Source organism: Pseudorca crassidens, chromosome 20 (assembly GCF_039906515.1).
Source record: "Pseudorca crassidens isolate mPseCra1 chromosome 20, mPseCra1.hap1, whole genome shotgun sequence".
In the NCBI taxonomy this organism is placed as follows: domain Eukaryota; kingdom Metazoa; phylum Chordata; class Mammalia; order Artiodactyla; family Delphinidae; genus Pseudorca; species Pseudorca crassidens.
In genome coordinates, this window is record NC_090315.1 from 48,047,372 (window position 1) to 48,059,371 (window position 12,000).

The following is a 12,000-nucleotide window of genomic DNA, read 5'->3' on the forward strand; positions in this document are numbered from 1 at the left end:
TTTCTGGGTCTCTGAAACACACACAACAGAACACACAGACCATGCTTCAGGACTAGCTCGTGCAATCTGCCCCCAGCCCACCACATGAAGATGGGCGCCATTTGCTCTCTATTTCAAGCTCTGCCGCATAGGCCTTCTATCCCCCACCCCATGGCCACCATCTAAGGCTGGGATACGAAGAAGGCGCAAACACCAAAAGGAAAAGCTAGTAGTTTATATAGATAGATATATAGATATATAGATATTGATATATATTGTGTTTACATAGTCCACAAGTTAAATGCAGGTATCCATAAGAAGAGCATTAACAATAAAAATACAATCTGTGTGTAGCCAAGTACAGAGACTTAAAATGGTAAAACAGCAAAAAGGATCTCACAAAAGTACAAATATACAGTACAAATTGATTTATTTAAAACAGTTACAAAAAAGCACAACAAAATAGAGATTATCCTTAGAATTATTAATGCTTTGTTAAAGATCAGGTAGGATTAGAGGGTAAGAAATGGTATCGGGTGGGGGGAGCACCTGACTAGTTCTAAGGCTTTAGATACAATGCAGTTGATTACATATTAATTTAGCCATTACATACTGGGGATAGTAGTTGGGGGATCAGTAATTTATCTACAGGGAACTCCTACACAAATCAGATCCATCCATCAGACCTCCCCAGTGCCGTCCTTCTCTACTACTCCTGAGGACCCTAAAGCCACCTGGATGACAACATTTCCATCCTTTCTCCACCCCATTCCCTATCCATATATTCTTCCCTCCCCTAAGGTGCTGTGCAAGCTGAGAGCAGTCTGCTCTCTGCAGCTGGAACATATACTGTTTTGGCTACAGGGATCCTGTGTGTGACTAGGAAGGTTGTAGGGGACAGCCTTATTTTTAATACTTCAAGTTTGCCACGAGTCTCTTCCCCGACACAAGCTTCTCCTGAATGCGAGTGTCACGCAAATGAGGGATGAACCCTGCCTTCAGCAACATCAGCAATGCACTAACCACTCACAGCTCACAACTATGTGCATACTCCCTGTCTGGGGAGTGGGTGTAAAACCACTGTGTCATCAGCTTGTTCACACTCGCGCTCTCTCTCTCTCTCTCTCTCTGAAGAACCTCAGTCCCCATGACAGTCATAAAGACAGAAATAAATGCTTGAAAGTTTGACAATAGGTAAAGGCACATGGGCTGCCGCCACACACACTGCAGACAGGAACCCAGTTTGAGGCCATCTTCACTGCTGGGCATTTGCAGCAGAATGGCTTGGGGATCACACAGACTTTGAATTTGCAGTCTACCAGGGGAGGATCTAGGCTTAACAGGAGAACGAATAAAGAAACCTTAGTGTGAAAAGTGCATTTATTACTACTGTTCCTGCTGGGGAGGCTCAGCAGGGTAAACCGCACCACCTCTCCTCCTTCCGCCCCAGGCACTGTGCATAGTCTGCAGGTAAGGAGAGAGTGCAGTCAACTCTAGCATCTCAAGGGCCAGTGTCATCCTAGGCCCAGACCAGGATTCTGGCCCAAAGATGGATCCTAGAGTTGAAAGAGCAACTGACAGCTGCAAGGACCCAGATGCTTATTTTATTATTGCATAATGTGGGAGGCCTTCCCTCTCCCAGGGATGCTGGAGGGTGAAGGCTTCCCGGCAAAGGGCTAACAGGTTCCTGGTCAACATCCAACCTAACACGGTTCAGCTCTTCAACTGTAGTGTACACTTTTTCCCATCTGGAAAGTATTGTAGCTTCAGTGTGGTTTAGTAAACTTAGCCCTAGGAGGCCAAGAAATCTCCCTAAAACTTGGCCTCTGCCCTATTTGCTTTGTTTTTAAGACTGTGACTTAATCTCCCATGGCCAATTCAACCAATCTGGTTATCTTTACTCCAATGGACCCAAGCCCTTGCCCAGTGAACCCACGTCCACCCTTTATCTCCAGTGTGATCACTCAACTCTTCAACATGCCTGCTTGTTGCAGGTTTAAATCATACCACCACCCTGTGCATCTTCTATGGCGCCCAGTGGTAAAAATAAAACTAAACCCCACCTGAGGGTCTATTTCAAACTTCAAACGCTCCCCCAACCCCAGAATCCATTTAACTGGAGCCAGATGAACCTCCCTGGGATGCTGACACAGGCCCTAATCTGGTTCCCCATCATTTAATTTTTAAAACAGGACACAAGATATCATAAAGGAAAGCAGTTAATACAAAGAAAACACCCACTTATAGGACCTGCTTGTCTCTCCCTCAAGAGAGTCAGATATTTGGAGCCAAAGGGCTCCCAACAAGCACTGAAGCCATATCCCTTTGGATTCACCAGCCCACCAGCAGCATTTCATACTATCCCTACTCAAGATGACTTTGTTATAAAGTAACCCTTGCACATGTAAGGATGGACAGGATGCCTGGATTTCACCTATATGGCCAAAGACACAGAAAGACAGAGAGCTATCAAGGGCAGCAAGCAGGACAGTGAATAGACAGCAGCAGTGGCAAAGCAGCACAGACCAACTGGGACCAAGAGTGTAGAAGGGTCAGTCCAGATCTACTGGGGTCCCTCCCCCTTGGGTACGAGTGCTCAGCTCTGACCTCCCAGTCTCCCCTTCCCCCATGCCACTCTCCCTCCTCTGTGTACACTAATCTTGATAGGAATGATGATCCAAGACTTGGATGTATTACCGTCCTTCACCTGGTTCCCCTACTCCCAAACTGGTATAGGCATTTCTATTTAATGCCAGAGTTAGCCATCTTCCTTTCTACCCCTAAGCTCTGGGACTGTCCTACTAATGACATTGGCCTTCTTTAACTGCCCATTCCCCCAAAAGCTGACAGCTTCCCTCCAAAATGCTGTCTCAAAACTGCTCTTACATCTCTTATAATAACACTTATGAAATCTTTAAAAGGACGAATGGACACACCATAGGTTACTCTCATTCCTCATGCCTGGAAGAAAAGACTGAAACAGAGGGAAAAGGTAAGGGGAATACCTCAGCTCTGACCAAGATTTAGAGCAGAGCTTCTTCCCCTGGGAGAAGACACCTCTGCAGCTCAACAAAGTCAAGTATTAATATATTACATACGCATGGCACAGTATTATAGGAAGTGCTGGTGCTGCTTCACCAGCAAGAGACAGAAGAGGAACAGCAGCAGAAAGTTCAGGGCCCAACTCGCCAAGGTGCACAAGATTTTCTCTTTCCATGATTAAGGGGAAGTTATCAGGCTGGGCAGTGAGGGTTTCTTGTATTTACACTACTCGGCCTCTATCTGGTTAGATATAGGTTTGTTCCCATAAGGAGGAAGCTCGGTTGGTGCCCTTGGTGGATATTTCTTTAGTGTCCACTGTGTGCCTGTCGCTATATTCAGTTGATGAGCCTTCCTAATGAGGAAGGATGTTTCTGAGAAACCCATGCATGAGAAACTAGGAATGAGTTGCTCATGGAACAGCCAGAAACAAGGCCTTCTCCGAGGGCCGTCCTCTGAGAGGATTCCTCGAGACTCAGCCCCACAGGCCCCCAACTGTGGGAAACAAGCCAGAGAAAGCAGCATTCAGAGAGATAAGGGGACAGAGAAGGGAAAAGACATGATCCCAAATGTGTACAAGGTTGAGTGTTCACCAGACACGGTTGGTATTTGGTTCTGAGGTGAACTGGAGACTTACATACTTGTGGTCAGGTCAGCAGCTTCCTCTGGACGGGGCTCCAAAAGCTGACTGACCAGGTAACTGCTCTCAAGGAATGAAACAGTGGAGTGTAGGGCTTGCAGCGAACAAGCCAGTCTCAGTCACTTTGTTCCCCCAGGAGAACAACCTTTAGCACCTGAACACTAAGAAGGACTCCATTCTCAGAACTCCCCCTCCCCCTAGGAGGTAGGTAAGATTATTTATCCCCATTTGGCAGCTGGGGAGGAAGTGAAAGAGCGAAAGGTCACAAGACTTGCCTAAAGTCTCTGACAGAGCAGATATCAGACCTCAGAGGTTTGGGACTCCTGACAACAGGCTAGGCCTTGGCCAGTCCATCTTGAAAGGAAATGCCAGGGTCATACCCCAGGAGAAGCCTCATAAGAGAGCTGAGTGGACAATACCCTGAGTTGTTCAAGAGTCTAAAGACCCCCAAAAAAACAAACAAAAAACCCACCCACCCACCTGAAAGCTGATGGGGGAAGCCTAATTCTCAACACCCACTGGAATCCCACAGTCCGAGGTGATGCTGAAAGTCGTGAAGAAAAAGTGGGCTTAAGACACAGGGGGCAAACGCAACTAAGATTGAAAATACTCCTGGCAGAGGAATACTCCACCATGAAATGGAATCTAGGAGACTTTTCAGGTATTGAAACATTATCAAGACTATTCTAGGGAATTCCCTGGCAGTCCAGGGGTTAGGACTCTGCGCTTTCACTGCTGAGGGCCCAGGTTCAGTCCCTGGTCGGGGAACTAAGATCCCACATGCCACATGGTGTGGCCAAAATTTAAAAAAAAAAAAGAGTATCCCAAAACCTTAGAGCTGGCTATGGGAGGAGACAGCCTGGAGAAGCCTGAATGCTGGGAGGAGTGGAGTAAGATGGGAGGGACTCTAAAAGCGCAAGGATGGGCACTGCCCAGCCAGCTGTACTGGTCCCAACCCGGGGCATAATTCCATTCGTTTCTCCACCAACTGGTTCAGCTGCAGAAGAGGAGAGGACATGATTCTGAGTTTTTAAAAATAGAGAATAGAACTGAAAGGGAAACCAGAGAGACCCCTACACACCAAAAACTAGAGGTCTTGGTCAGAGTGGACAAAACCAGTTTTGCAGAAGGGGAAAGGCAGTGCAGCTACAAATAGGCCCAGGTCAAGACACCATGCAGACAGGTTAGGTCAGCGGAAGGGTGGGGGCAGTGCAGGCACTTAGGCACAACATAGACAGACAGAGGATCGGGTGTAGGGGCCCAGGGAAAAGGGTCCACTGGTTCTTTCAAAAGTCACCATTACCAACTAGAGATTCAGTACAATTTCAAAGTGGGTCTGGCATGCTGAGTAGGAGGAGCCTTGTTAGGTCAGCTACCTTTCCAGAAGCCCTGCCTACAGCCCGGTCAGTCTGGCCATCGGGTCTTTCTCCCAAAGTCCCGTGACTGGGTCCCCGCCAAGGCAGTACTTCACTCTGAACCCTGGAGCGGCTTCTCTCTCCTAATGCTAGAAGCCTTGTGGGAGGAATGATGGGGAGAGATGGGAAAGGGCTGAAGCAGAGGATCAAGCAGAGTCCCCTGCACACCCAGCCTTAGACATCTGTAACAAAACTACCCTTTAAAGTGCACAGCTCTCAAAAGAAGAGTTCTGGGTGGGAACCCTCTTATTTCCAAGCATGGGGCCTCCTGCCCTCCCATCACAAAAAAGAAAGGAAAAAAAACAAAAAAACAAAAAACTTCAGAAAGCTGAACTGCTACTATAAGCTGTGGATCATCATTTTTGGCTCTTTCTTTGCTCCCTCCCTCTGCACCTGCTCCCAAAGCCTGACTCTCTCCTTGCAGGAGCTAGGGATGAGGAGGAAAGAACAGGGAGGCCCTGATATTTGGAATGTTTCTTATCCTGCGTGCACCCCCTTCCTTCCTTGGCCCGGGCCTGCTGCTCCCCATCACAGCACCCTCTGGGGCTGTTCTGAAAAGATGCCATGGGGTAATGGGCAACAGACCATGCCTTGGGAGGCTGCCTTCACGCCTTCTCTTCCCCACTAACCTCACTGCCAAGAGAGCCATCCCCTGCTCGGCATGTGCAAATCCTCTGCTTGCTCACGGTGAGGCCCAGCTCTGGGGTAGCATCCCAGTCCAGGTCTGGGAGAGGTTCATTTTCCTGCATTGGAACGCCCTTCAATGGACAGCTTTACCTCCTGTGGAATGAAAGAGGGACGGAGCAGCGCAGCCCGTGCCTCCTCCCCTTGCATGCCGTATCTTTGGAAGCTCGGGGCTGGCCAGCAGGCCTGAGCACCAGGCTCTGGCTGCAAGGGCTCTACCATTCGGGAGCCCTCGCCTAACGGCCGGCTTTTCCCATCACTGTCACATTGCTCTCGGGGTCCCAAGACTGTCCTCTCAGGCCTTTCTCGGGGAGGAGCCAGCTGGCCTGGGGGAGCACAGCTGGACTGAGAAACTGAGTGACTGTTCAAGCTCTGTAAACTGATAGAGATGCAGACATCTCCCACCTGTAGCCGATGGCAGGGCAGAGAGAAGAGCTGTGCAGTCCGCCCAGGGCTGCAGGAGGACCAACCCTGGCCATATACAAAGAAGGGGTGCTCGGGGGGCACCTCGATGCTCACTTTGCTCTGCTGCTCACCCACCACGAAATGCAGCATGACAAATCCAGGCCACTGGCTCTCCTGAATGTCCACGACTGTGCTAGAGTCAATCTTCAGCCCCCCGCTCACTTCGGCACTGCGCACAAAATCCTGGGTCTGGAGGTCCTCCACCCGCTTCAGCTCCCCTGTAGCCAGCTGGATGATGGCGCCTTTCATGAAATGGGAGGGCAAGTGGGAAGAGGTAAAGGGGGGTGGCGTTGACTCCTTGTCTGGGAAGGCGGCTCTGGCCTGCATGTCCAAACTTGACGCCACCAGGATCTCCGAGCCCATGGGTAGCAGGCCTGGGTCAGTTCCAGTGGGCACCAGGTTGCCATTGGCTACAACCATTGCTTTGGGTAAAGGTCTATGTTTCAGGGGCTCCTGATGGGATTGAGGGTAGAACCCTCGGGCCTGATTTTTCTCGGCCATCTCTGCTGCGTTCCTGGCTGACCCTCGCCCCTCACCCTGATGGTCGGGGTTATGATGGGACAGGTTGAGGGGGCTGGGCTCACCCTTCCTCTGAGCTGCCACCACACGATAGTCCTGAGAAGCTAAAGCACCAACCACCCGCTGGACCTCGAGGTCGGTGTCTGGGGTCCCTCGGTGTGCTGGCACTGCCACCTCTACCCGCGCAGTCTGAGAACCTGAAAACAACTGTCCATCCACCACACATTCTACCACTGGCACCAGTCCCTGGCCCTCACCCTTGCTGTTGGGGGAGTCGAGGGCTTCGCTTTCCCGTCTCACTAAATTTCGCTCTCGTTGTCTCTGTCCATTGGCAGCGGCTGCTTCCAGAGCAGACTGGCCCTCCTGAGGGGTAAGAACTGGGCTGGCACCTGCTGGAGGGGTTTCATGCATGGTGTACCCAGCAGGCAGCCTGGACATCTGATAATAAATGGGCATCCGGCCTGGAGCGAGGTCCAGTGGCTGAGTACTCGAGTGATGTGGCAACTGCCCAGGTGGGGAGGTGGCAGAGGGGGCTTTGTTGAATGAACGGGCCGGGGATGAAGCCTGGGGGGGAGGAGTGGCTCCTTCTGCCAGGAGTGAGGCATATGGCACAAAGTGTGGAAGGTGAGAGGTGGCGAGGTTGGCAGAAGGAGAAAGGAGGGGACTCGGTAGGAAATTAGGTGGCACAGCATAGGGAAGGCTATAAGGAGACCCGATAAACTGCAGAGAGGTGGACGGGAGCTGAGCATAGTGGATTGGGGGATAGTGGATTCCTGGATGTTGAATCAGTGAAGACGCTACATTAAATGTGGGGGGCAAGGGGCTCATGTTCACCACAGACGGGAGGCCAGTTGGGGAGAAGGTGGCAGGTGGCACAGCCACCTTATACAGCATGCCATACTGGTCCACCGTCAAACCAGTGATGGCCTCAGCTCCATCACCCCCCAGGCTGACTCTGGCTCCTGCCTGGCTCTGCCCGGCCACCACCACCCCTCGGGACCATTCAGAGGCATCACTGGAGGGTGTGTGGTTAGTTGAGCAGCTGGTAGTTCTCCCCATATCCTCGCTGGTCACGGGGAGGTCTCGTTTCTTTGGTGGAAGGCATTCCTGACTCCTCTCATGAACAGGTTTCATATTGCTTTGTGGTGTTCCTGGAGCCTGGAAGGGGTCGGCTTGCTCCTTGGGGCATCAGAAGGGGCTTCTTTGTGGCTCCCCTGCACCCCTCTCTGCTGCTGGCTGGGGCGCCCACATCTGCTAGGGAACAAATCAGAGGCAAAGAAAAGTAACCTAGGGGTAAACCAAGTCAAAGGAAAGAGCAGGAACTGTGTCCACGGAGGAAGATGTAACAAAGGGGACTGCTGGAAAAAAAGAGGAATGAGAAAGGAGCAGACAAAGATGCTACCCTTCTCGCTCATCCAGCCTAGGACGTGAAAGAAACAATCACGGAAACCACAAAGAGGTACAAGGACAAGCATTCAACAATGCATAAATAACCTGTGGGCTCCACAACCCCAGGGAAACCAACAGCTTCATGATTAGCTGTTCCTCTGATGGGGACCTTGACTATTCTAAGCCTTTTCCCTTAAGGGGGATTTGAACACGTGGTCTTTGCTGCTGGCTCCTTTTCCTAACTTTCTCCTTTTGCCACCAAACACTACCATGCTATCTTCTTTCCTGAACATATGATCTCATCCTTGCTTCCTTTCCCCAGCCTAATTTGGGTTATTATCTCACCTATCCCCATCCCCCCCACCCCAGGCCTGCCTAAACTCTCATCCTCCTTTGCCTCATATCACCACTACCCCAAGGACCCAGGGGTCAGTCAATAGGTCCTGAGGGCTGCACGTCTTGTTTTTTTTTTTAAAACGTGTTCCCTAAACATGTTATGAAAGTATCTTCTTCACCCCATGAAATACTACATTCAAACTTGGGCCCTATGGGGAGGTGGTTGTACTGGTGTTTTCTACAGTTTATTTATTTCTCCTCTCCAAAGGGCAACAAAACTCTTCTGACCTTCCATAGACTTTGTGTTCCCTAGTTTGGCAAGACTTCTTTTCTTCCCATTGACCACCATCAATTGGCCTTCTTCATGCATTCCCTTTCTTTTTTCTTTTGCCAATGGCTCCTTTTCCATTGTAGGTCTGCTCTAGGCACCACTTCTTAAAATTCTGGTTCTATTCCTCCAAACATGCCTGTTTATTGCTATCTCAGGTCTATATGATTCATAAGAAAGTTCTCTCTCCCCTTTCTCTATCACCTTTCACACATGCTTTTGTCCATTTTCATAAAGTATCTTTCTGGTCTGAACATTTCAACACATACGAAATTTTTCACCTATTTCTTCCTATCAGGCTTCAGTTCTTCGGATCTGAAATGAGATTTCTATGATGTTACACTCTGTTCTGTTTTTCCACTGCTGAATTCCAGATGTTTTTCCACAACAAGGTATCCAAAGCGCCTGTATTACCTGAGCTTCCAGTGGTGCTTCTGAGCAGCTGTAATAAGAAGCAGTGTCCTCCCCACTGGCTTGGGAGCCTAGGAGACAGAAATAGGAATAGAGTAAGCAGGAACCTAGCCTCTGATCCTCCCCAGGATCATCAAGAAAGGTAATTCCAAAACCACAAAGACATTAAAGTCCAGGAGGCCCTGCCTCCTACTCTTCTCCAGAGGTAACAACACATTAAATTCTAATTTGTAGGACAACATCTCTGGAAAAAAATTTCCATGTGTCAAACTTCATTGTTTTCCTTAACATCATATTCTTCATTCTCTACCTGTACCTATTCCCCAAAGGTTAAATTTACTTCCAATCCCAATTTCAGGTAAATGTACAAATAAACGTGGAAGACTCAACATTGTCCCCATGTGAACAAAGGGAAGCAGGAAAAATCAGCCTCACGGATTTCACTTTTATTCAGGGCTGATGAAAACACAGATGTGGAGGTTATTTAAATGAGATAAGAGGCACTAGAGGAAAAAGAACAATTATTTATGTTTCTGGGGCAGAAAAAGAGGTCAAGGGGGAGTCACTCAAAGGGAAGCCTTATTAGCAGATTTCCAGGGTAAAAAAACAGGCTCCTCTGTGTGTGTGTGTGTGTGTGTGTGTGTGTGTGTGTGTAAAATTTTCTAAGTGACAACTTTGTACCACGTGCTGAATCAGGTGTGACAGTAACTGAAAACATTCCCTTTGTCCTCATGTAGCCTACCAGTGGGAAACAAAACTCATGCTAAACTGTCAATATCTGAATCTACACATGCCAGAAACGTTAAGCACTGAAGAACAGAGCCTTAATCTCTAAAAACAGAGAAAGTACTACTGACCAGTACTCAGAGAAACTACTACCCACTGCGCTGTCCAAGTCCTAAAGAACACTGCACGCCTCAAACCAAACTGAAGACACTTCCCTCTTAAGATCAGCAAGGTGCAGATGTACAAAAAGAAAAAAGTGACAAGATAGGAAAACAAGGTGGAAAGACAAATTCTTGGTTCCATAAACACAAATTCACACAGTGGGCACAAGTCTTGCATCCCTTCTTTGCCAGCAGTTCCAGTGACTGAAAAGCAGTTAGATTTCTCTCTCATTCCCAACTGAAAATGGGGTCACAACTTCAATTTCAGAATGATACTTGCTTCTCACAACTAAAGCATTAAAGAAAACCTGCCTCTAGGTCACAGAGGGGTTAGCCAAACACAGGCTAATAAAAGGACTGAAAGAGGCAAAAGGTCTGCAGGAATAACAAAGAGCCAAGCCTGTGCACTAAGTTCCCACAACGCAAAACACATTTCGGAATCTGAAACTTCGGCCTCTGAAGAGGGTCAATGAGGATTTCTCCAGGGGAAGACGCAGCTTGTGACCCCAACCGAGCTAACGGGAAAGGAGGACCATTCCGGAGAGCTGCCAGCGCTGGCAGCACAGCCCGGAATCAAGAGGGTGAACCCAGCCTCGGACTCGAATTCGCTGAGGGCGAGAGGTGCGCCCGCCAGAAAGACAGGAGCTTAGAAGAGACAGGGGTTATGGCTTCCCTTGATCCCGCAATCCTTGCCCCAAAAGGGGTAGGGCCCGAAATTGGAAACTCTGCATTTAGAGAGTGGGGGGTCGACCTTTCAAGCAGAGGGGTAAGGGCGAGGCCCCGCAGGCGCTGCTTCCTTGTTTGGGGGCCCCTTCCCGCCCCGAGGACTCGGACACCCCGCCCCGCCAGGACACAGTCGCGGGGGAGCAGGAACCTGAGGCCTCTCTCTGGGCCGGGCCGGTGAGAAGCGATCGGGGGTCTAGGCGCGGCCTCTTTCGCTCCCTCGGTCCGCGGGGCAACGGGCTCTGGGGGGCCACTTCCTCCGGAGCTCCGAGCCCAGGCCTGCTTGGCCCCAGTGAGGCCGACTCGGCGTCCTCCATTCCCGGCGACACTCACCGGCCCATCTCACGGCGCTCCCCGGGCTCCTCCCGCTGGTCCCGGAGACGCCGCAACGGCGGCCGCCGCCATCCCCGGCCCCGGAGCCGCCCCACACCCAACGCCCCCCAAGACGGGCGCCCGAAGATGGTGTCAAGCGCGTACCGCCCCCGGCGCGGGGAGATTGCGTCACGGCCCTGGGCCGGAGAGCGACGCCCAGGAGTACCCGGGAGAGGACTGTGCAGGCTGTCCGACCGTCGCCCCCAGCGCCCCCCTCTGGTGGGAAAACGAACTCCTCTCCCTGGGGCCGGGTCACGTAAATAGGACTGGGCCCGGCCCCTTCACCCTGACCCCACAAGGACCCTGATATCTGTCTACTCCAGTAAATTCTGGGGGTTCCCAAACACAGCCCTGAGGCGTGGCCATCATTTCCTGGACTTCGGGACCTGACTTTGTGAAGACTTCATTGGGGAACCTCGGAGAGCTCCGAGGCGACCCCGGCCCAGGAGGGTAATGAGATCCCCCTAGAGACCCAGGATGGAGATGGAGCTCTTTAAGAGTTGAGAAATGGCTCTGAGGGGGATGAGAATGGGCCGGAACCAGGACCTAGGGGAAAGTGAAGCTAATGTCTTGAAAGTCTGTGAGGAGTGAGAGGATGGGGATTAGTACAGTGGGAAGCAGCTTAGTTTAGAGGGAAGAGGGCTTGACTACTTGATGAACTATGAGGTCACCATTCATTGCCAATAAACTAGCTGACTTTATAGTAATATGAACATCTGATTAACTTAAATGAAAAAAGAGAATTCCCTGGTGGTCCAGTGGTTAGGACCCGGCGCTTTCACTGCTGGTCCCGGGTTCAGTCCCTGACCAGGG

The 12,000-nt window shown here is 50.5% G+C and overlaps 1 protein-coding gene across 2 annotated transcripts; it reads right to left on the reverse strand.

The window, feature by feature from the left end:
- Positions 1-392: 392 nt before the first annotated feature.
- ATXN1L (ataxin 1 like) lies at positions 393-11,304 on the reverse strand. 2 transcript variants are annotated; one of them, XM_067719820.1, is made up of 3 exons: positions 11,149-11,304; positions 9,209-9,276; positions 393-7,992 (listed from the first exon to the last, which is right to left on the reverse strand). In XM_067719820.1, the coding sequence occupies exon 3, from the start codon at positions 7,873-7,875 to the stop codon at positions 5,809-5,811; it is 2,067 nt and encodes a 688-aa protein (XP_067575921.1). In that variant the 5' UTR covers positions 7,876-7,992; positions 9,209-9,276; positions 11,149-11,304; the 3' UTR covers positions 393-5,808. The 2 variants fall into 2 exon arrangements, with proteins under 2 accessions (XP_067575921.1, XP_067575922.1); XM_067719821.1 differs by having other exon boundaries at positions 393-7,995.
- Positions 11,305-12,000: the final 696 nt, after the last annotated feature.